This window comes from Pelodiscus sinensis, unplaced genomic scaffold (genome assembly GCF_049634645.1).
Source record: "Pelodiscus sinensis isolate JC-2024 unplaced genomic scaffold, ASM4963464v1 ctg39, whole genome shotgun sequence".
In the NCBI taxonomy this organism is placed as follows: domain Eukaryota; kingdom Metazoa; phylum Chordata; order Testudines; family Trionychidae; genus Pelodiscus; species Pelodiscus sinensis.
In genome coordinates this window covers 110,765-133,293 of record NW_027466048.1, presented here as the reverse complement: position 1 = coordinate 133,293, position 22,529 = coordinate 110,765, and the positions used below count along the sequence as shown (strand labels likewise).

Genomic DNA, 22,529 nt, shown 5'->3' with positions numbered 1-22,529 from the left:
CTCTTGGGCTGGGGCCATGAGCCCAGCGAGCCTTCCCTGGACAGCCAGGACGTCTTCCACCCCCGACGCTCCATCCAGAGGGGTCTTCCCCTGCTGTAACTCTCTCAGCAAGCCCAGGGGGTCCTCTATACGGGGTAGGGGCCCCTGAGCAGCTTTCCTCCTGTCTTGGGCCTTCCCGCCCCTCTGGCAGGAGTCACAGGACCGGCAGTACCGCTGCACGGCTGCAAATATTCCCAGCCAGTAGAAGTGTTGGAGCAGCCTCATCCGGGTGCTCCGGATCCCCCGGTAGCCCGCAACGGGAACGTTGTGGGCTAAATACAGCAGCTTGAGGCGATGCTTTTTGGGGACGACCAGCTGCCGCTGGACCCTCCATGCCCTCACCTTCCTGAGGGGAAGCCATTCCCGGAACAGGAATCCCCGCTCCCACCGGAATCTCTCCTGGTCACCTCCTCCCAGGGGCTGAGCTGCACGGAGGCCAGCCTGGTCGCTCAGCCTCTGCAAGGAGGGGTCTGCCTGCACCTCAGCCTGGAATTCAGCCACTGGGGCAGGGATTGGGACCTGTTCCCCGCCTTTGCCTAGGTCCGGAGTCCCCGCTTGGCTGGACCCTGTGTCCGCTGGGATGGGACCCTGAGGACTCTGCCGGGAGTCCTTCCCTGGATCCAGGGTGCCAGCCCCTCACTGGCTCTGGCTCTGGCTCTGGCTCTGGCTCTGGGCGGTGACTAGAGCCCGCTGGGATTCATGGGGCCACTCCTCTAGGTCATTCCCCATCAGCACCTCGGTGGGCAAGTGCGGGTGGACCCCCACTTCCTTGAGACCTTCCTTGGCCCCCCATTTCAGATGCACCCTGGCTACAGGCACCTTAAACGGGGACCCGTCTATGCCCTTCAGGGTCAGCTGAGTGTGGGGTAGTATCCGCTCTGGGGCCACTATGTCGGATCGGGCCAGCGTCACCTCCGCCCCCGTGTCCCAGAAACCCGTCACCTTCCTACCATCCACCTCCAGGGGTACGAGGCACTCGCTCCGCAGGGGCCGCCCTGCCCCCACCCGGTACACGGAGAAATCCTCCTCTCAAGGGTCAGACCTCCCAGGGGAGGTGCACTGAGCATCCTTCCCCCCACTCTGAGCTGGGGTTTGCCGGCCAGCCCCTGCCTCTGGGGCAGCCTGCCCTTCCCCCAGCCCCAGCCAGTTAACCCTGGAAAGTCCCAGGTCATGGGACCTGGTGCACTGAGCCCTCTTGTGGCCTCGTTGCCCACAGCGATGGCAAGTTAGGTTCTGCGGGCCCTTTTGGGTCGGCTCTGCCCATACCCTGGCTGGTTTACTGGGGCATCGATGACTGGTCCTGATCCCTGGGGCTCGCCTCGGAGGTGCCTCTCTCCGTCGCTCAGCCGAGATCCGGTCTCTGCGCGATTCCCTTTCTCTCCGGGACTCCCGTTCACACCCGGACTGGCTCTCCGTGAACTCATCCGCCAGCCTCCCGGCCTCCTGAGGGTTCTCTGAGGGTCCTTGAGCCACAGCCTCAGGCTGGGTGTGCATGCTTCATAGAACTGCTCCATCATGACCAGCTTGAGCAGTTCCTCTGCAGCCTGGGCTCCAACTCCAGACACCCACTTGCGGCAGTGTTGCGCCAGGCGGGAGGCCAGATCCACATAGGTCTCCCGTGGCTCCTTCTGCACCCCCCGGAACCTCTTCCTGTACATCTCGGGGGTCAGCCCGAACTTGTGCAGCAGGGCCTCCTTGACTCGGTTGTAATCCCCTGGCTGTAGGTCCTCCAGCTGACTGAGCACTCCGGCCGCCTCCTGGTTCAGTGCAGGGACGAGCTCCTGCAGCCAGTCAGCTGGGAGGACCCGCTGCAGTCCACAGGCCCTCTCAAAGGAGCTGAGAAACCCGTCTATGTCGCCCATGTCCTTCAATTGGGCCACCACGAGCCTCTCCAAGTGTCTGGCCGCCCTGGGGCCCATCCACTCTTGGCGCAGCCGGGGCCCTGCCAGTTATCTGCTCTGCCATGGCCAACTCATGCTGTCGCTGCCTCTCTCGGTCCTGGCGGTCCCTCTCTCGGTCCTGTACTTCCAATTCCTTCATCCGCAGCTGGATCTCCAGCCGCCGCAGCTCTGCTGGGTTGGACCCTCCCCTGGGCAGACTATGGTTTGGCAGGTTCCCCAGGGAGGCTGTCCCGTCTCTCCAGTGGGCTCCAGTGCTCCGCCTCCTCTCTGAGCCTGAGTTGCTCCCAGGTGGGGTCTGGCTGCTTCCCAAAGGCACAAGATCCTGGCCCTGTGGCTGGTCATTCTCTTCCAGCTGGGCAATCAGCTGGGCCTTGGTTGCTTTCTGCACAGGCAAGCCCCTCTCTCTGCACAGCTTCACCAGCTCTGCCTTCCGGAGTTGGGCGTAGGCCATCTCCCCGCTGGTCCCCTCGGTGCAGACTCACCAGTCTAGTGCTGTAGCACCCCACGATTCCCAGGAACCGCTTCGCTCTGTCTCCAGCATGCCTGGCTCCAGGGCTCTTGCTTCTATTGCCCCTTGTCGCTTGCCGCTGGAAGCTCCATCCACGGGGTGCAGTGCATCCCACTTCTGACACCAGAGTGACGGCGCGTCGGGTTTTTCCTGTCTCCTGCACCCCCGTAATGGCATGGACAGACTCCACCAGCCAGTAGAACAGAGGGAGTTTATTGCTTCTCCAGGATACAGCACAGCACAGATGTAATCCGGTTACAGGAACTGGGGCTAAGAGGCCTCAGTGTCCCCCCTTGAGATGGGGGTGGCTGGGCCCTACAATCCCAGCCCCCTCCCTAGCTCCTTCTCCCCTGCTTCCCAGACAGCAACTAACCAACTCTCTTCAAGCCCTGCCCCCTAGCCAGGGGTGGCATTCCCCCTTCCTTTGTTTCTCTCCCTGGGGGGTAGCTGGTCGGACAGGTTGAGAGACCCTTTTTGCATAATGACTCATCCCCTGCCCTGCTGGGCCATGCTGTAGCCAGCAAGGTACCCTCCACTATGTGACAGGGGGCCACTGACCCACAGAAAAAATCAGTTGGGGGCCACGCACAAGTGAGAAGCACAGAGAGACGCCCATGACTGAGAAGGAGAAAGACCCTCCCCCCCTTCCCCTCGCACACCAGAGCTGGGAGTGGGGGGCAGGCTAGTAGACATTGTGTGCTCCAGCCTTGTGGTTGGGGGCTGGGGTGCCAGCACAGACTCCCCAATGCTGAGCCTCGGGGGCCGGATCCAAGCAAGCCAGGGGCTGCATTCGGCCCCTGGGCCTGAGGGACTCTCTGCCGGAGAGGCTGCGGGCCAAGAAGGAGGCATGTGGAGGGCCAGACTTGGGGGGGGATCCAGCATATGGGGGGATGAGCAGAGCTGTCAGAGGAGCCCGGGGTGAGACTGGGGTATCGGCGAGAGGGCTGTGGGGCAGAGCTGTGTGGGGAGCGGGACTGGAATAACAGTGGGGCTGGGGGCCAGGCTGCAGCCCATGTCTGTCCTGTCCCCACCCAGAGCCCTGACTCGCCCGTGCAGGGCAGCCCCTCACCAGGTGTTGCCTGTGGGGTCGCTCTTCCCATGTTTGCTGTAGGAGCCGTCCTTCTGCTTAAAGTGAAGCTGGCGCTGGTATCCTGTGGGGTGGGAGAGACGCACTGAGTCCTGGATCTGCTCATCCACAGGGGCTAGAATCCACCCCAGCCTGGGCCCTATGGGGCCTGCTAGCACCACCCGTCCCCCCACGCTGAGACTCAGAGATTCCAGGGGGCGGTTTGAATGCAGTGACAGAGCTGAGGCCGAAGAGGGCCCTGACCCGCCTAAGCCCTGCAATGCCCCGGCCTGGGGCTGGGTCCCCCCCGCCCCAGATCCCTAGAGGGGAAAGGGCTTTTCTCCCTCTCCCGAACCCCTGAGCCAAACACTCCCCATGAACCTGGGCGGGAGCTGCAGCCCTGAGAGGAAAGACCCAGGATCCCGTTCCCTGACCCCAGGGCCAGCCAGTGCCCGGAGCTGAGGCTGGACTGGAACCCGGGCCCAGAGGTGGCATGGACAGGCCTTACCCTGGCCCCACAATGCCCTGGAGGTGGGAAGGGAGGACACTCACCGCTCTGCAGGAATCCCTGGGCCTTGTCTCTGATCTCCGGGCTCAGCTGCCCGCTCTTCTCCAGGTACTGCTGGATGTAGATGTTGAGAGCGAACCGGACCATGTTCTGTTCTCCATCATCGAAGAACGTGGGCTGCAGGTGCTCTATGTTCTGCAGAGCCGCGCCCATTATGTCTCCTGCCACCAAGGGGTCGGGGAGCAGAGAATGACCAGGCTGAACAACAGCTGCCCGGCCCTAACTCCATGTCCCTGGAGCCCTGGCACCCAGGGCTCCGAGCCCCCAGTTCAGTTCAGCCTGGGGGGTTACGTGGGTAGCTGGTGAGGAATGGCCCAGAGGCCAATGCCCTGGCACAGCTTCCTGGCACCACCGTGTGAGTCTGCGGCCCCTCGCTGGGCGAGGCCCTGGAGCACAGACTGCAGGACCGGTCCTGCCCCAGCCCAAGGCCCCCACTCCACCTCCTGGGGCTTTCCCGTCCGTGATGCCCTGGCTCTCTGACCGGAGCGCTGGGCACAGCCGGGCTGGCTGGGCAGGCACCGCGCCCTGGCAGGGGTGGGGCAGGGGAATTCCTTACCCAGGACAGTCACGTGGGCTCGCTCGGACCCCGCCAGGACGTTCGCAGGCAGCTGTAAGGAGATTTCTTCAGACGCTGCAAGACACAAAGGCAAAGACACAACCGGAAAGGCCTGATGGGAGCCTGCCCCGGCCCCCAGCCAATCAGATCCCCCCATTCCACACCACTCGGGGGGTCTCGCCCGGTCACCGCCCCTCGCTCAGTCCCAAGCTCCCCACTCCGCGGCCCGCCAGGGCCTTGGGGGAGGGGCGGAGTTCTCAGGGCAGGGCCCTGCCTGTGGGGTTGGCCCCTCTCCCGGCCCCACGGGGCCCTTATGATGAGCTCTGCAGGGAGCTTAGGACACATGGGCCAGGCTGACGGGAGGAGGAGCAGGTGCAACGGGCCCAGTGAGACTCGGGAGGAGGAGCTTGGCCCATTGGCCCATGGCAGCCGGTTCCATAACTGCTCAGGCATCTCCTGTGTTACGGGCCCCAGACAGGCGCTGGGCTCCTACCTTCCTGGCAGAGCAGGGAGCTGTGCGACTTCTCCTCCACGATCCCCCCCGGCTGTTGGGAAGGAGCATCAGAGAGTCAGGAGACAGGACCCTGCACGTCACAGCCTGACAAAGGTCAATCACAAGTGCACACTCAGCCCATGGCCACCCCACCTCCCTCCACTGAGCCCGGCCCCAGCAGACACTGACCAGGACCCGCAGGGGCTTGATCACGGTGTCCACTAGCTCCTGGGCCGGCACCACGGCCAGCTCGTTGCCGCACAGCTCCTCGGTGCGCAGGGCCTCCGTGCTGACGGTGAAGTTCACCTCCCCTGCGGAGCCAGGCGGAGACGCCCGTTAGAGAGCCCCACGCCCATGCCCAGCCGCTGCAGAGGGCCCCGGTCCGAGAGGGGAGGGGATAGCAAGGGGGAGGGTGGAGAAGAAGGGAGAGAAAAGCAGAATAAAGAGAAAATGGTGAGAGAAAGGGGGAGAAGAGAGGGGAGGGCGGAGGGAGGTGGCGCCTGTGGGAAGTGGCGCGTAGGCTGTGTGACGGACCGGGCCGTGTCTGGGCACAGCTGAGGGTGTCCACTCAGGGCGAATTGCTCAAATCCGGGGGTTCCTTACAGCCCCCAGACTGGTGACCTCTCCAAACAGGCCACTAACCAGTCCCACAGAGCGCTTCAGCTGCCTGCCTGAAGCCTCACGAGCAAAACCCCTCCGACACCCCAGCAATATCCGTGCCCCAGATGGCCCCGGGCCTATACACAGGTGGGGGGTCCTAGCACCCAATCCCACCTACCCCGAACAAGTTCTGTCCGGTTCCAAGAAACCAGCCACAGATCCCTGGTCAATTTACCCTCTGGACCTTACCCACAAATCACGCTGGGCCAATCCTTTAGAATCTAAAACTAAAGGTTTATTATCACAAGAAAGAAAGGCCTGAGAGTCAGGTTGTTAAAGAATAGTACGTTACATGCACCGAATCTCCCAGTCCTCGATGCAGGCTCTAGCAGAGATGTTACAGCTGCTGGTTTAAAAGTTCTTGTTGCACATCCTAGGGTCAGGATGGGTTCACAGGTCTTCCGGGCTCTTCGATCCCTGCAATGCTGCCGCTGGGATGAAGTGCTGAGCTGAGAACAAAATGGCATCGACCACATGGCCTCTTTATACTCCTTCCTGGCCTCTTCTGGTATGCAGCAGGTCACCTGGTCCTCAGCCTCTCTCTGCTGGCCGCTCTTGGGTCTCCGCCCTCATGCTTTAGGTGTGTCTTTGGCCCATCGAGAGCCATTGTCCCACAGGGCCTCGCTAATTAGCATGTCCACAGGCCCAGGCTCTGCCCAATGCTCAACCACATGCAGAGAAGTATTCAGTATCCACACAGACTACAGATTCCTAACCACACACAGACATTATACAACCACATAAATAGCTTACATAGGCTTATCAGATAATAAGCTTGTATTCAGCACCCCACATGGCTCCCTTTTATACCATTGTTGGGGCCAGCACCCCCACCTAGGGGTGCAGCCATGATCTGGCTGCTTCCCTCCAATTCGGTAATGTGACAGGCTGGAAGGGGTTTCTCATTTCACGAGGAGTAACGGTAGTTCGAACTAGGAAGCCTAGTTCGAACTACCTAGTTCGTGCCTCGTGTAGCCGCGCTGCACGGGGTTCGAACCAGCGGGGTTTTAAAAATGGCGGCGCCCCGCTTATGCAAATGAAGCCCGGGAAATTCAAATCCCGGGCTTCATTTGCAAGTGCGGTATGCCTACATTACCCCGCTAGTTCGAACTGGCGGGGTAGTGTAGACATACCCCCTATTATGATCATCTAGTCTGACTCCCTGCACAGTGCAGGCCACAGAATCTCACCCACCCCTCTTAGAATAATGCTGTGGATTGGCCCTCTTTGATGATGGACTGGAGACGGGGTCTCTTGTTTTCAGGAAGATCCTGTAAGAGATCTTGTAATCTGGAATAACTGGCATGACCATAGTTAGGCAGAAGGGCCATTGAATTTGATATCCTGCACTGGAGGCTGGCGGAGGAGTATACTTTCCGGCCAAAGAGATCTAAGCCTTTGTGCTCTTTCTCTTGAGGTGTAGATTTGTATTGGGAATGTTTTGATTTGTGATGAACCAAGCCCACAACCAATGAGTTTGGGTGCGGATGTGAGAATAGAAAATCCATCCCTTTGGCTGGGACAAATATTTTCTGCCCACTCTGTGGTTGGTGGGGGGAGTAGAAGCCAGCGTCTGCCAGAGCACATCCGATGGTTCCACGATAGACTCATTAATGGGCAATGCTACCTTTGATGATGAAGCCGGGTGGAGTATTTTGAGTAATTTATATGGTTTGTCCTGCACTGAGCCATTTGAATAATTCTTGAAATTGTTTTAGGTCGCCTGTAGGTGGAGAGGGTGCAACTTGGAAAACTGCCTCCTCTGGAACAGGGGAAGACGGCGGGACCTGTGAGGAGCTCTCGGAATTGGACTGAGGAAAGTGCTGGGTCTGCCTGGGTTGTTACTGAGGGATGGGCACTAGAAGGTGATGAATGAGCCGTGGTGGCTGGAGACCCTGTAGCTGTAAGCGCTGGTGTAGAGGCTGGTGGACCTTGGGACCGGTGGTGATGGAAGTAGCGGGGGCGATGTTGGTGCCATGGCTCCCAGAGAGGCCACTGAGGTTGAAGCTGTTGCGGTGGATACACCCATGGGTGGTTAAGCCATGGAAGCTGCGGGGGCGGCTGAAAACGATGGTGTCGGGTGGAGCGTCATGAAGCTTCTGATCCCACTGGGGATGAGACAAAAAACGACTCCCCTGCCTGCTGCCATGTTTAGCTCATGGTGACGCTGGTGTGGGAGAGTGGGGAAAACTTCTTCACTCTGTCTGTACGGGCTAGATTGAGGTAGCGCTGGGGAGCGTGGTGACGGTGGCTCCCTGCACCGATGGAGAGGGTGCACCCGACTGGGGCTTTTTGTAAGTGCTGGTCTTTTTAGCCACTTTCTTATGCTCCGGTGCCATTGCTGGTTTAGCTCCGTCTGCCAGGAACTGGCTCATTCAGTGCTGGGGTGCCTGTGGGTGCCGGCGGTGGCGTATCCTGCCAGTGCCAGCTAGTTAGCTGCATCGGAGGGGCTGAGCCTTTCTGTTCTGGCAGCTCTGTTAGCTGAGGTCTGTCTTCACAGCACCGGGGAACGGGCAGCACAGGACGTGGGGGCAGCGATTGTGCCGCAGAAGCCTGCAGCACTCGAGAGCCTCTGTGGGCGATAAACTCGCCCTTGCACAGGGCGCTGAGTGTGCCCGAGTGTCTGGGGACTTATCCCTGAGAGGCTGGAGGGATTCCTCCCAGAGGAGGTTCTTCAGCCTCATTCCGCACTGATTCCCCGCTCTGGGGGCACTTTTACGTATGTGGCTTTTGCCCAGGTATTTAACACAGGACGCGTGTCCGTCAGAAACCGGCCTTGAGTCCCGACATGAATCACATTTCTTGAAGCCAGGAGAGCCTGGCATGTAGAGCGAACGTGAGGAATCGGAGCTTGGAGAGAAACAGAGTGGAGAAGGGGAAAACTGGGGAAGCGTTTTTGTTGTCGTCGGTGGTGGGTCTTTTAAAGAACTACGTGAACCTGCTCTTACACTGACTAAAACTATTGGCAGCTGGTAAAGTAACTACACTGCTTTTCAATTTCCTGTCAGACAGGAGAGCACTGCTGTGACTCCGTCTTCCGCTGAGGACAGTAGAAAAAGAACTGAGGGAGGATCACGCCGCATGCCTATCTACAGGCATAACCAGTGTGAGACGGACTGTGCAGGCGCAGTGCAGGAAGGCCCTGCTAGGCTCAATCTCCGACCAGCAGCGCAAGGACGCACGGAGACCCGAGTAGAGCACCCACAGGGACACTGTTCGAAGGAGAACTGCTGCTGTGTCTGTGGGTGCGGAAATCTCACGAACCGCTGCTCCCACAGAAACGGTGACGTTACTGCTGCAGTGAGTCCGGCATCCCTTCCCTTCCCTTCCTTTCCCCCCCCCCCCGTGCTTTCCCCACCCCTCCCCCACCACAGAGCCCCAGCGCCCCTTACCCAGGCTGCTCGCCGTCACCTCCCACTGGAAAGTTTTCCCTTCGTCTGCACAGAGGCAGCTGCTGTAGGCGCCGTCCTCACCCGCCTGTACCCAGAACTGCGCCGACTCCGCCAGCGTCACCCGCACCTGTGGGCCCGACACGAGAGCCCCTTAGGGCTGCAGGACCACGCTCACACGCGCCAGCTCCAGGCCAAGACAGGACGCTCTGAGGCTCTGGCCCCATTCGCCGCATTGTACTGAGCCCAGGGGTCACTGCGGGGTGTCTGGGTCACAACCATGGGGTACTGGTGCCAGTCACTGACCTGCGCCGCTACCCAGCCCCAAGTCCCAGGTCACCAGCCCCAGCAGCTTGGGCAGGGCAGCCCCGGGCGGTGCTCACCTTGATGCACTGCTGCAGGGAGTTGGAGACGGTGGCCTTTAGGGTGAAGGCCTCTCCCCGGACCACGGAGTACGGCAAGGCCAGCTCCACAAAGAAGGGCTTGACGACTGTGAGGGTGGCCGTGGGGGAGAGCCCAAAGCTCCCCTCCGCCGTGCAGAACATCCCGGCTTTCCACTGCGTGAGGGTGTCGGGCACCGAGAGCGGGACGTCCGTCGAGCCCCCCTCACTGGGCACGGACAGACACACAGAGCGTCAGACGTACCCACCCCGGGGGGAGCACCACGGGCAGAGCCAGCAGAGACGTCCCGGCCCGACCCTCCCCTGGGCTGGGGCCCTGAGTCAAGTGCTCAGAAACAGGCTGGTCCCAAGTGTGCACGAGGGGGGGAAGCGCGGTCAGCGCCCCCAGCTCGCCTGCCTCTGCCCCACCCCAGCTACCGCTGGATCCTGCCCTGCCCTGGGGCTCCTGGGCTGGACTCAGTGTCCCATGGGAGGGGGATTCCCCCGTTCTGCAGCCGGACACGACTCCCTTCCAGGGGCTATTCCTGGGAACCTCAATTCCCCCTTCTGGGATCCCCGCCCTCCCACTGGTCCCCCATGTGCAGAGCAGGGGGAGGGGCTGGTGTGAACCCCACTCTGCTGGCGAGACGCAGGGCCCCGGGGCTCCCCAGGCTCCCAGCCCCCTGCCTCGCTCTCCCTTGGCGCTGGGCTGTTACTGCCACCGCTGTGCTGGGTTCCTCTTCGCTGGCAACAGGCACCGGAACCAGCCCCACGTGGGCAGCCCCCCCGCCAGGGTGCTGCATCCGGGAGCGGCTGCTTCCCAGGGTCTGGCCCGGAGGCCTGGCAGGGACGGTGTGTGACAGCCCCTCACTCACCCCACAGCCACCAGGTCCCACATCCACGTCTCTGGGAAGTACGCACGCGGCGCCGGCTCCGGGTGAGCGACGATCTGTGAGGTCCATTTTCTGCTGTAGGAACATACTTCCCAATGGAAGTCTAGCAAAGATCCAAAGGGGGGTGAGTGGATCCCACGCTGCTTTGGGGGTCACGTGGCTCACGTGTCTGCACCTGCAAAGTCTCGATACTTGGGGCCATTCTGGGGATGGACGTGGCCACCGGCTCTGCCCACACAGGGTTAGTGGGACGTTGCCCTCCAGAGCCCGCCCAGGAGCCGCGAGCCAGAGGGGCCGGTCGTTAGCCACACTGAGCAGCTGGGACAGGGAGGCCTAGAGAGGCCCATTGAGGACAATGGAGAAACTCCACCCCTCCCCCGTCCATGGAGAACAATGGATCTGCCAAGGGCACTGTCAGAACCAGGATCGGAACCCAGGTCCCAGGCCCGATGCAGGAGCCCGCGGGGCCGTCTCCCCCGGGGGCCGAGAGAGTTGGGTTTTGCTAACCACGGGGGACAGAAGCTCCTGGAGCACTGACCTCGTTCATGGGCAGCAGCAATTGGCGTTTCCCGGAACTGATGCTCACAGATGCGGGTGTTGGTGAGAAGTTTCAAAGCTGCATCCTGGGTGAGAAGGAAAAAGCCTCAGGAGCCGCTAAAGCACCAGAGGCGGCGCCAGGCCCTTGTTACTGGCCAGGGCACAGGGTGACAGGGCAACGCCGGAGCAGAATTCACGGAGACTTGGCCCTTTGCTAAGGACTGGGCTCAGTACCTTATATGGGGACACTGAGGCATGGAGCCCCAGTGCACAAGGATGGGAAAGGCCCATTGGTTCACCCCCCCCCCTTTTCCATACAGCACTTCTCCCCAGGGGTCTGGCTTCAGCACTGCAAGTCCCCAGCGAGGGGGCTGCCACCAGGAGCCAATTGCAGCCTCACACGTGGCGCTGTTGGGCCGGTATCCCAGTGACTGTTCCGGCAGCTCACTCTGCCCATGCCAGGCTGCGTGGGCCGGAGGCTGGGACGCTCGCTCCTGGGTTCTGCTCCTCCCCTCCACACCCACCTGCTGGGTGAGCTGGGCAGGGCCCCTCCCCTCTCTGGTCCCTCCTCCCGTTGCCGGCTCAGACTGGGAGCTCGCGGGGGCGTCTCTGACTGTCTGTTCAATGCCCCCACATGACCTGAGCACAGACTGGTGCTGCCCAGCGGGGCCCTGCCCTTCCAGACTGAGGGGAGCCCTGGCCCTGAACCCCTGACCACCAGGCAGTGAAGGGTTCAGGCAGGGGCCACCTCAGCTCTGCCCCGGGGCTGGTGCAGGGACGGTGCCCGAGGGGACCCTGGGCAGGGACGTGAGGAATGACAAGGAGACGGGCCCTTGCGGGGACACGCCCGGAGCCGAGGCAGCGCTGCGGCCGGGCGCCCTGCGGTGGCTGCGGCTGGGTGCGCCGGGGCAGGGCCTCGCCGGGCCGCCTGGCAGGGCTGCCTGTGACTAGGGACGTGAAGAAGCATTTCACTCCCTGAGTCGTCAGTAACATTGTTATCGAGGGCACGATCCGTCAGTGGGGGAGGCGCTCAGCCCCAGCTCGCACTGCGCCGGGCCCTGCTTCCCCTGCGGCTCTGCACTGGAAATGGCACCTGCCCGCCGGCTCTTCCTACATTGAAAATGCTTAACCACAGTCACAGATCTGGGGCCAGCTGCAACTGAGCTGGGCTCGCTCACGCGGGTCCAGTAGCCCTCGTCCGCCGGGTTCCCGGTGGGGATCTGGGACGGGGCAGAGCAGCCTCCATTCATGGCCAGCCCAGGCCGCCACAGACAGGGTCTGCTTTGCCCCCCACCCCACCTGCTCTGCTGCTTCTGAGAGAGGCAGGGGGCAGGAGACGGTGCTGGGGGGAACCAGCTTTGTCAGCTCCTCTCAGCACCAGCTCCTGCTTCCCCCTCCTTGCTGCCTGTCATCCAGAGACAGCAGGCGGGGGGATGGGAGTAGCCGACTCGACCACAGATTGAAACTGTAACCGGGACTCTCTGGTCTGGCCACATCCGTGCTCCTTGGATGATCCAGGACCAGAGGGTCCCAGTGGAGGGCGAGCGCCTGGGGGCCCTGCAGGCTGGCAGGACAGCGGGGTTCCTGGCAGTGCTGTGGGAGCCCCATGCACAGCAGCGGGACTTCCCAGAGCACAGCAGGAGCCCCTCTCACGGCAGAGGTAGCCCGGAGCAGAGGTTGTGGGGCAGCCTGAAGCAGCAGCAGGATCCAGGCTCTGCAGCAAAATCCCTCGTCTGGGACCAGTCGGGTCCCGGGGGTGCCAGGCCAGGGCGGCCCAACCTGCACTTGCTTCCACCCCTACGTGTGACGTGAGGGGAGGGACGTGAACCGCGAGGGATCCAGGCTGCCCAGCCCCGCACTAAAGAGCCAGCTTGGCTTCCCCAGTCGGGTGCGGGTGGCTGGGCCCTTCCCCCGGCTGACGCTCGTGTCCTTGCGTCCCTCCGCACCTGCCACTCAGGGGCCTCCAGGCTGCTTGGGACCAGCAGGGAAGCACAGAGAGCACCGATGGCACCGTCTCTGTGAGCTCTGTCCCCGCACCCACTGCCACCGGAGCACTGCTGGCCGGGGGGGGCCATTTCAGGAACCCAGCCCAGCCCCCGGGCCCCAGACTCGTGCAGGCTCAGCCGCTCTGTGGCGAAGGGGCGCGTTCAGTCGGCACGTCGGGGGGATGGAGCAGGCTCAGCCCAGAGCGATTCCTCCCCCTGTAAGGCGGCCGCACTCCAACCCTCGGCTGGGCACGTGGGTCACGCCATTCCCAGGGTTCCCAGCCATGTGGGGCTGAAGCTCACAGGAAGGCAACGGGCACCTCCCCGACCCCACAGCGACCTCCCGGCCAAGGGTCCAGTCTGCTCCGAGGCAGGGAGCTTCTCAGTGAAAGAGAATCACTCAGTGTATCATGGGACGCCGAGTATTTTCCCCTCCCCCTGTCGGGGCAACTCCAGGCCGTGTTAGCCGCAACCCTCAGAAAGTTCAGCCGGAGGCAACTCCTGGCCGGGGAATTTCTGCCCCAGACGTTTGAGTCTGACAGTCACAGGAACTGAAAACTCACACAGGGCGTCCCCGCTGTAAGTCACCCGGTGTACACCCGTTACGCACGGACGTCACTGACGCTCGTTGGAACTGATGGGTGATAAATCCTCCCATCCCCCGCTCTTAAGTCGCACCAAAAAATCCAATTTACGCAAATGGGAGTCAACCGCGGAGGGAAAAGAATCCCGCTTTAAGTAGTTTCTCTGGGTACGTCTACACTACAATGTTAATTCAAACTAACTTAGTTCAAATTAGTTAATTCAAACTAAGCTAATTCGAACTAACGGATCCAGACTAAAAAACTAGTTCGAAATAGCGTTTTGCTAATTCGAACTAGCATGTCCACATTAAGTGGACCCTGAACCGGGTTTAAGGATGGCTGGAAGCAGTGCCGGCAGGGCATCAGAGGAGATGCTGTCTCAGGCTAGCCGAGGGCTTTGCTTAAAGGGTCCCGACCCCCACCCCGGACAGACAGTTCTCAGTTCTCAAAGCAGTCCTGGCTTGGATTGCCCGGACTATCCACACTGGGCACATCACACCACTCGGCCATCAGCCCGGCTGCACTTGCCGCAGGCTGCCATCCGGGAAGAGGGGGCATTGGGGGGGCTGCAGAAGAGCTTCCACCCCCAGAAGCCCGCAGAGCCAGCCCAGTCCTCCCCATCGGGGGCTCGTGCCCATTCCTCCCTCACCTCCTTCCACTTACCCTTCCCTAGGTCCACGATGTCCGCACTAGACCAGGCGGGTGCCCACCTCTTGCGGTCCCGGGCAAGCTCCCGGGAGCTGCCAGCCTGGTCCCGGGAAGAGGGGGAGGGCTGGGGGGCATCGGGTGGCTGGCTCAATCTGTGCCAGGTGCAGGGTCTGCTGGCTGGGTGCTGGCAGGCTTGCACCTGGCATGGGCACCGTAGCCAGCCTGTGTCCCTTTAAGGAGTCTGGGGCCGGGAGGGGGGCAGACGAGTTTTCCTGGTGTTGGCCAGAGTGGCCATCAGGGAAACCTGGGAAGGGCTAGCCTCCCACTAGTTCGAATTAAGGGGCTTAATCCTCGTAAAATGAGGTTTGCCTACTTCGAACTAAGTGCTCTGCTAGTTCGATTTAAATTCGAACTAACGGAGCGCTAGTGTAGCGCCTATCAAAGTTAATTCGAACTTACGTCTGTTAGTTCGAATTAACTTTGTAGTGTAGACATACCCTCTAAGTCCAATTTTTTTTTATTGTATCTTGAACGTACAGCGCGGATGGGCTGTAACAGGAACTGCCAGGCAGCCGTAACTGGTCATGGCGCTGCCCCCGCCTGTCAGATCCCTGCACCCAGGAGCCGGGGGTAACATTCCTGCTGTGTGCATACGCAGGGGATCTGTCCTGGGGCCTGGGCTGGGTGTGAAGGGGGCGGGGGAGGTGCAGCCCAGCCCTGAGTTTGCGAGGAGCATCCCTGGGGAGTCACTAGAACAGGCCGGACTGTTTGGTGGGACGTCGCCCCAGCAGCCTGGGCACGGCAGAGCCAGTTTAGTCCTTTCAGGCTACAAAGGAGACAGAGGCAGGGCCAGGCACAACCCTACCTGAAACAGGCCGTTGGGGTCGGTCAGCGGGTCAGCCCTGCCACGAGTCCCTCTGCGCGGCCTCCGGAGAGACCAAATTGTCGCTGGCACACCGTGGAGAGTAGTAGACATAACTGTAGCCGTAGCATTGGACTGACAGTAACATGACTTATGCCCTTGATAGGAGTCTTCTTGTCGAAAATCAGGGAGCAAGTTATAGACCTAAAGACAAACACGGACAAGGGCTGCCGTGAGACCAAGGTACGAGCCTCCCCATGGCCAGCTCCTGCCCCTCCTCTCACCAACACATCACCCTGCAAATCTCCACCATCGCCCCTCTCACATCTCTAGCCTGGACTCCCCCAGCACCCAGCCCCTTCCCACTAGGGATGGCAGTGTGTAGTCGATTACATAATCAATAAGCCTGGGCTCATTGGTCAGTCCTATCGATTCCACGCACCCCCCCCTTGCTGCCTTCCAGTTCTCTGGCTCACCAGTAGCACCCAGCTCCAATACACTGAGAAGTTATTTTAAAACTCAGCTCATGATACAAAACATTCTCCGGATCCCAGAGGCTCAGCCACATTACTAGGTCACTGTGGCTGTGTCTAGACTGGCAAGTTTTTCCGCAAAATCATCTGCTTTTGTGGAAAAACTTGCCAGCTGTCTACACTGGCCGCTTGAATTTCCGCAAAAGCACTGACAATCTCATGTAAAATCATCAGTGCTTTTCCAGAAATACTATGCTGCTCCCCTTCGGGCAAAAGTCTTTTCCCGAAAAACTTTTGTGCAAAAGGTCCAGTGTAAACAGCAGAGATTTGTTTTCTTCAAAAAAAAAAAAAAGCCATTTTCGCGATCGGGGCGTTTTTGCGGAAAAGCGTCCTGCCAATCTAGACGCGCTTTCCTGAAAATGCTTTTAACGGAAAACTTTTCCGTTAAAAGCATTTCCGGAAAATCATGCCAGTGTAGACGTAGCCTTTGGGTTTGCATCTTATCCAAAATACCAGAGAGCTCAGACCTAGAGTTGATGGCAGGAGCTCTTTACATTTGTTCACGGATGCCCACGTGTTAAAATTGTAGCTGGCCAACACTGCCTGTTGATTAGCCACCTTCAATTGGAGGCAACCCCCCCCCATAGCGGGGTCTGCACCCAGAGCCTCTGAAGGAAGGCCCCCCTTCACTGAAGCGCTGGAGGCCGACCTGGAGCCCCCAACTTGTGTCTGGTCATAGGCCCCAGGAGTCTAGAATGGCCACTGAGTCCAGGCCTGCCACTGAGGAGTCATTGTAGAATCAACTCCTGTCTCCTTTCCGTACGGACCTGTGCCGAGCGCAGCACCTCCTCTTCCATCCATGGCCTTCAGGTTCCAACTCTAACAGGGATGTGGAACGTGAGGGCTCTGAAGGAGTGGTACCGTGTCACACCGGTAGCCTCTGCACAGGTATAAGGTCACCAGGGGGACTCCCCCTTATACAGAGCTCTCCCAGCACCGGTGCTGAAGGGAACCATCCCGCTGATTGACTGGTGCCACCTGTGAGGACTCCACCTTGTACAGGAGCGGTCACCAGAGTGGATGAGAGGTCGATGGTCCTGGATCTGTGACCGGTGCCAACTGGGAGGACTCTGCCTGGTGGGGCTCCCTGTAAGGTGCACGCCTGCACGAGCACACACCAAGAATTTCATTCCTGCCCACCCCCACGGCAGAGCTGCACAGCTGTGGCCCCAGCTGCTCCCAGGAGCGAGCTGCATTGTGGGTGACTGCCCACCCCAGGAACAGCTGGGCAGCCACCATGCAACTGAGGAGAGGGTGGTTGCCAGGAGAAGTGGGGTTGAAAGGAGGGGTGGGCATGAGGAAGATGGGGGTTGGAGCAAGTCGTGTGTTAGGGTACAGAGGGGTGTGAGGAGAAGTGGGGCAGAGGGTGGTGGAGGGGTGGGCACCAGAGAGGAAGAGGGCAAGGGGGTAGGGGCAGGTGCCAGAGGGACTGTGCAGGTGAAGCAGAAGGACAGACACAGAGAGGGGAATGGAGGGGAGAGTGGGCACCAGAGGGCAGAGGAGAGAGGCAGGACAGGTGGGTAGAGAGAGGTGTTAGAAGAGGGGGTGGAGAGGGGATCTTAAGGATGGCTTGGTCATTGTCTTTGGTCCATCCCCTCCAGGGTCCCTAGTGTTGGCCGCTGTCAGCAGACAGGCTACTGGGCTAGATGGACCTTTGTTCTGACCCAGGACGGCCATTCTAAGCTCAGGGTCGGGGGTCTCACTGGACCACCTTGATTTTCATGCAAACCTGCTCCTGGGTGGCCAGGCTGGCAGCTCTCCTGACCTAGACGGCCAGTTTCCTGTGCCTAGTGTGGAGGTCGTGGATGAGGTCCACGATCTCCGCACTAGACCAGGCGGGCACCCGCCTCTTGTGGCCCCAGGCAGGCTCCCAGGAGCCGCCAGCCTGGTCCCAGGAAGAGGGGGTGGGCTGGGTGGCAGCGGGTGGCTGGTTCGTGCTGTGCCAGGTGCAGGGTCTGCTGGCTGGGTGCTGGCAGGCTTGCACCTGGCACGGGCACCGTAGCCAGCCCGTGCCCCTTTAAGGGCTCCGGGGCCGGGAGGGGGGCAGACGAGTTTCCCTGGTGTTGGCCAGAGTGGCCACCAGGGAAAGCTGGGGAGGGCTAGCCTCCCACTAGTTCGAATTAAGTGGCTACACAGCCCTTAATTCGAACTAGTTAATTCGAACTAGGCGTTAGTCCTCATGGAATGAGGTTTACCTAGTTCGAACTAAGCACACTGCTAGTTCGAATTAAGTTCAAACTAGCGGTTTGCATGTGTAGCTCCTATCAAAGTTAATTCGAACTAACGTCTGTTAGTTCGAATTAACTTTGTAGTGTAAACATACCCAGAAGGACTCAAAATCTGATTTTCTGAAGTCCAAGGTGTGGATTTTACTACTCTTTTTTCTTCCTTTGGTCTTGTAGAAACCATTTTATGTTAAGCTAGAAGCCATCTTGTATAACAGAAACCATTTCAGGTTTTTTTGCCTTTGCACGTAGACTAGAGTGACCTTTCTATCATCCCATGTGCCAGGCCAAGACAGATGTGCTATTGGAATGTTAATTGGGCTGGTTTAGATAGGAGAGGTACTCCCTCGTACCTGTCCGCCATCTTGTTGACAAGGCTTTATTTTTCCTAGCTTAATTGATGACTTCTGTAATTGGATGCCCTGACGTCAGGCTGTTTGGTCAAGGGTATAAAGATACTAGGATTGATTGTATTAGCCAGCTTCACTGGGCCTGGCTCTGCTGGGACCATGTTTGGCTCACTTTGCTTTTATTGGCCAATAAAACTGTCTGTTTAGCCACATCAACTGAGTGAGGCTTTTGCTTCGACAGTCTGGATCCTGAAATCTACCATCTCCTGATCACTGCTTCCCAGGTTGTCACCTACCTCTACTTCCCCTATTAGTTCCTCCCTGTTTGTGAGCAATAGGTCAAGCTGTGCACGGCCCCTGGTCAGATCCTTCAGCACTTGTGTCAAGAAGTTATCCCCAACATTCTCCAAAAACTTCCTGGATTGTCTGTGTCCTGCTATATTGGTTTCCCAATAGATGTCAGGGTGATTAAAGTCCCCCACGAGAACCAGGGCCTGCGATCTGGAAGCTTCTCTCAGTTGTCCGAAGAAAGCCTCATCTACCTCATCTACCTGATTCGGTGGCCTGTAGCAGACACCAACCACAACATCACTGCTGTCGTTTGAACCTCTAAACTTAACCTATAGACTCTCAACAGGTTTTTCTCCCTCTATATACTGGAGTTCTGAGCAATCATAGTGCTCTCCTTTTCTCCCCTGCCTGTTCTTCCTGAACAGTCTATACCCTTCCATGACAGCTCTCCAGTCATGCGAGTCATTCCACCAAGTCTCTGTTATCCCAATTAAATCATATTTCTTGGACTGGGCCAGGGCCTCTAGTTCTTCCTGTTTGTTGCCCAGGCTTCTCACATTAGTGTACAAACACCCCAGGTAACCAGTTGATTGCCCTATCTTCTCCATTCGAATCAGGGGTCCTACTTTCTTGCTTGTTCCTCTTTGCATTTCTTCCTGGTATCTGACTTTCCCACTCCCCTCAGGGCTTTGGTTACTGTCCCCCAACAAACCTAGTTTAAAGCCCTCCTCACTATGTTTGCAAGCCTGCCCATGAAGATGCTCCTTCCTCTCTTGGTTAGGTGGATCCCATCTCTTCCTAACAATTCTCGGGCCGGAACAGAGTCCCATGGTCGAAGAAACCAAAGCCCTCTCTGCGACACCATCTGCGCAACCACGCATTGACTTCCTCGATAGAAGGCAGGAGGTGGAGGAGAGCTGAGAGAGAGGGGAGGAGGCAGGAGGAGGATCCCTGCCCAGTCCTTTCCCTTCAACAGGGTCTGGAGAGTGGACGAGAACACCACTTGCGCTCCGAATTCTTGGATCCTTCTTCCCAGCACTACCTAATCTGCAGTAACCTTCTCAAGGTCATTCTTGGCCTTATCGTTAGTTCCCACATGGAGAAGCAGGAAGGGATAACGATCTGAAGGTTTGATCAGTTTGGTAAACTTCTCAGTCACATCCTGAATTTGAGCTCCTGGTAAGCAGCACACCTCTCGAGATTCCAAGTCCGGACGGCAGATGGATGGCTCAGTCCCTCTTAGGAGGGAGTCCCCAACCACTACCACTTGTCGTCGTCTTTTGGGGGGGTGGTCGTGGAACCCCCATCCCTAGGACTACGCATCCTCTGCCTTCCAGTAGATGGTGTTCCCTTGCGGTTTCTTCCTTGTGAGGTCCCTTCCAAACCATTCAACACTGCAGAGCCTGTGGAGAGAGCCTGAAAGCGATTACTTACCTCTATAGCACTGGGAGATTCCTGTGCTGGCCTTTTTCCCCTTCTAGAAGTTACATGCTGCCAGTTCTCTTCCTTGTCCCGTACTGCCCTCTCTGGCTCTTCTGTCTGCCGTGCTTGAAGGATCAAATGCTGCCTTCTATCGAGGAAGTCTTCATCCTTTCTGATCGAGCGTAGGGTCGACACTGGGGACTCCAGTGCTCTAATTTTTTCTTCCAAAATGGCGACCAATTTGCACTTAGTGCAGATGAAATCCCTTCTTTCTTCCAGGAGGAAGACAAACATGGCACACGCTGTGCAGGTAACAACAGCAGACCTATCACCATCCATCCTTGCTGTCCTGGAGCAAGGATTTAAAAGAAGGGCAAGAGAACCTCATGCCCTTTCCTCTCCCCTTCCAAACTCCTTCTCTAGACTCCCTGTTAGCACTCACCTGTTCGCAAGCTCCTTGGTCTCTTGCTCACTGCTTTATAAAACCCTGGACTGCCTGAAAGTCCCTCCTCCTACCAAGGCTCAGCCAATCAACAGAGGCTTCTAGAATTCAAACTTTAATTAGAAGCCAACAGTTTCTACCTGCCAGTCACAGTGCACACTCCATGAAGAGAGGGGGAGGGGAAAGGGGAAGTTGGGGGGAAAAAAAAGCTTCATTCACAAACACAGGGGAAAAAACCCCAATACACACCAACCCTCACTCACAAACACAAGCTCAGCACACAGCAAGATAGCCCCAAACACTACACACTCTTCCCTTAAGAGTCCTGTATCGGTTTCTCCTTTACCTGGAGAACTCCCTCTCTAAACTCCCTGTTAGCACTCACCTGTTCACATCTGGAGTTTTGCATCCAATTCTGGGGCCCCCAATACAGAGGGAAGATGGAGAAATTGAAGAGGGTCCAGTGGAGGGCAATAAATTGATTAAGGGGCTGGAGGATATGACCTACAAGGAGAGGCTGAGGGATTTGGGCATGTTTAGTCTGCAGAAGAGCAGAGTGAGGGGGGATTTGAGAGCAGCCTTCAACTTCCTGAAGGGAGGTTCGAAAGAGGATGGAGAGAGGCTGTTCTCAGTGCTGACAGATGAAGCAGTGGGGGAGGTCTAGGTTGGACTTTACAGAAAATTATTTCCCTAGGAGGGGTGTGAAGCACTGGGATGGGTTCCCTAGGGAGGGGCTGGAATCTCCATCTCTAGAAATTTTTAAGTCTTGGCTTGACAAAGTCCTGGCTGGGATGATTGAGTTGGGGTTGGTCCTGCTTTTAGCAGGGGGCTGAACTCAATGACCTCCTGAAGGCTCTTCCAGCCGTAGGACTGTATGAGGATGTAGCTGCCTTCCATGGCCCTTTTGCCATGTGACTTCCACTTCCTTTGTCCCAGACACAGGCTGCCCAGCTCATGGAGCACAAGGCCTGGAAGCCTCAGAGCTCTGACACGCCCCCCCGCCCCTCTTGCCTTGTAGAGGCACAAGGCTCGGCCTTCTCTTCTCTCAGTGGGACAATTGAATAGCTGAAGGTCCTCAATGGTCCGTGGAGCAGGCTGGCAGTGCATTGCCGGAGTGTCTGTGTGTCACCCAGAAGCACAGCACAGGTTGTGCAGACAGACAGACAGACAGACAGACAGACTTCTCCATGTCCACAGTACAAAGGGGATGCAATCATGCACGTGAGACTGTCCTCTTTTGCAGATTGTAAGAGTTTTGCAGATATCGTATGTGGCAGACCTGGCACAACCCAAATTCCACACAGCATCCCACAGGTGTCTGTCACTGCACCCCCCGACTTGCAGCCCAAGGAAATGGACACGCAGCCCCTGATGCCCTGGGAGAGCCTGGGAAGGGCAAGGAGAGGTGACATCTCTCCGTGGGGCAGAGAATGGCTCTAAGGGTGTGTCTAGACTACAGGGTTTTGTTGACAAAACTGTACCTGCAACTACAGTAAGTAGACAGAAAGCAGCAGTGTTGTCAACAGCGGTAACCCTCATTTTACGAGGAATAACGCCTTTTTCCGAAAGTACACGCAAACTGCGCGTTTTCGAAAGAGAGCGTCGAGACTGTCGACAATACTGATCATAGTCTAGACGCTCTTTTTCGACAGAGGATTTGTGCAGTCTAGACGTAGCCTTTGTGCCCCTCCCCAGCATTGTCTGGGCCACAGAAAGGCCTGGTTAGGACACGTAGCTCAGCTCCGGCCCATCGAGTCCCATCTCCTGCTGCCCCAGGGGCTTGGGAGTTTCACTCGCCCTGTGCAGGGTCTGAGAGCCCCTGGATGGCAGGTACCAGCCACAGGCCGAGTGCAAATCCATATTATCAGCCCAGCAGGGGCAAATCCTGCTGCTGCAGAGGAAGCTGGAGCCTCCCACAAGGCACCTGACCCACTATCCCCTGCTGGACTTGAGGGCAGGGAATTCTCCTTCCTCTGGGGACCAGCTCTGCCCTGGAGAGCTCCGGTTACCCCGGCCATTGTCTCAGCTCCAAGCTCCGTGTGCCCAGCCAGAGCCGGGTGAGGGGAATTGGGGGGGCGCTGCAAGGGCTGATGGGAGATCAGACAAGGGAAGTGGGGACCCCGCAGAGGGGGGGCCAAGTGCCATTGGAGCAGCCCTGTGACCAGGAGAGGTGGCCTCGAGGGGTGTCCCCCAGTGG

At 58.6% G+C, this 22,529-nt stretch overlaps 1 protein-coding gene across 1 annotated transcript in view; it reads right to left on the bottom strand.

Annotated features, from left to right (window-relative positions):
• The window catches only part of LOC102456764 (alpha-2-macroglobulin-like protein 1), a 66,301-nt gene that overhangs the window by 9,148 nt on the left and 34,624 nt on the right, over positions 1-22,529 (bottom strand). The window contains exons 16-25 of the mRNA XM_075918665.1: positions 15,073-15,273; positions 10,992-11,076; positions 10,436-10,556; positions 9,564-9,789; positions 9,184-9,310; positions 5,321-5,442; positions 5,132-5,183; positions 4,639-4,713; positions 4,067-4,243; positions 3,518-3,599 (exon numbers count right to left, since the gene is read on the bottom strand). Of these exons, the coding sequence (XP_075774780.1) occupies positions 3,518-3,599; positions 4,067-4,243; positions 4,639-4,713; positions 5,132-5,183; positions 5,321-5,442; positions 9,184-9,310; positions 9,564-9,789; positions 10,436-10,556; positions 10,992-11,076; positions 15,073-15,273 (1,268 nt within the window). The remainder of the gene's footprint in view (positions 1-3,517; positions 3,600-4,066; positions 4,244-4,638; positions 4,714-5,131; positions 5,184-5,320; positions 5,443-9,183; positions 9,311-9,563; positions 9,790-10,435; positions 10,557-10,991; positions 11,077-15,072; positions 15,274-22,529) is intronic.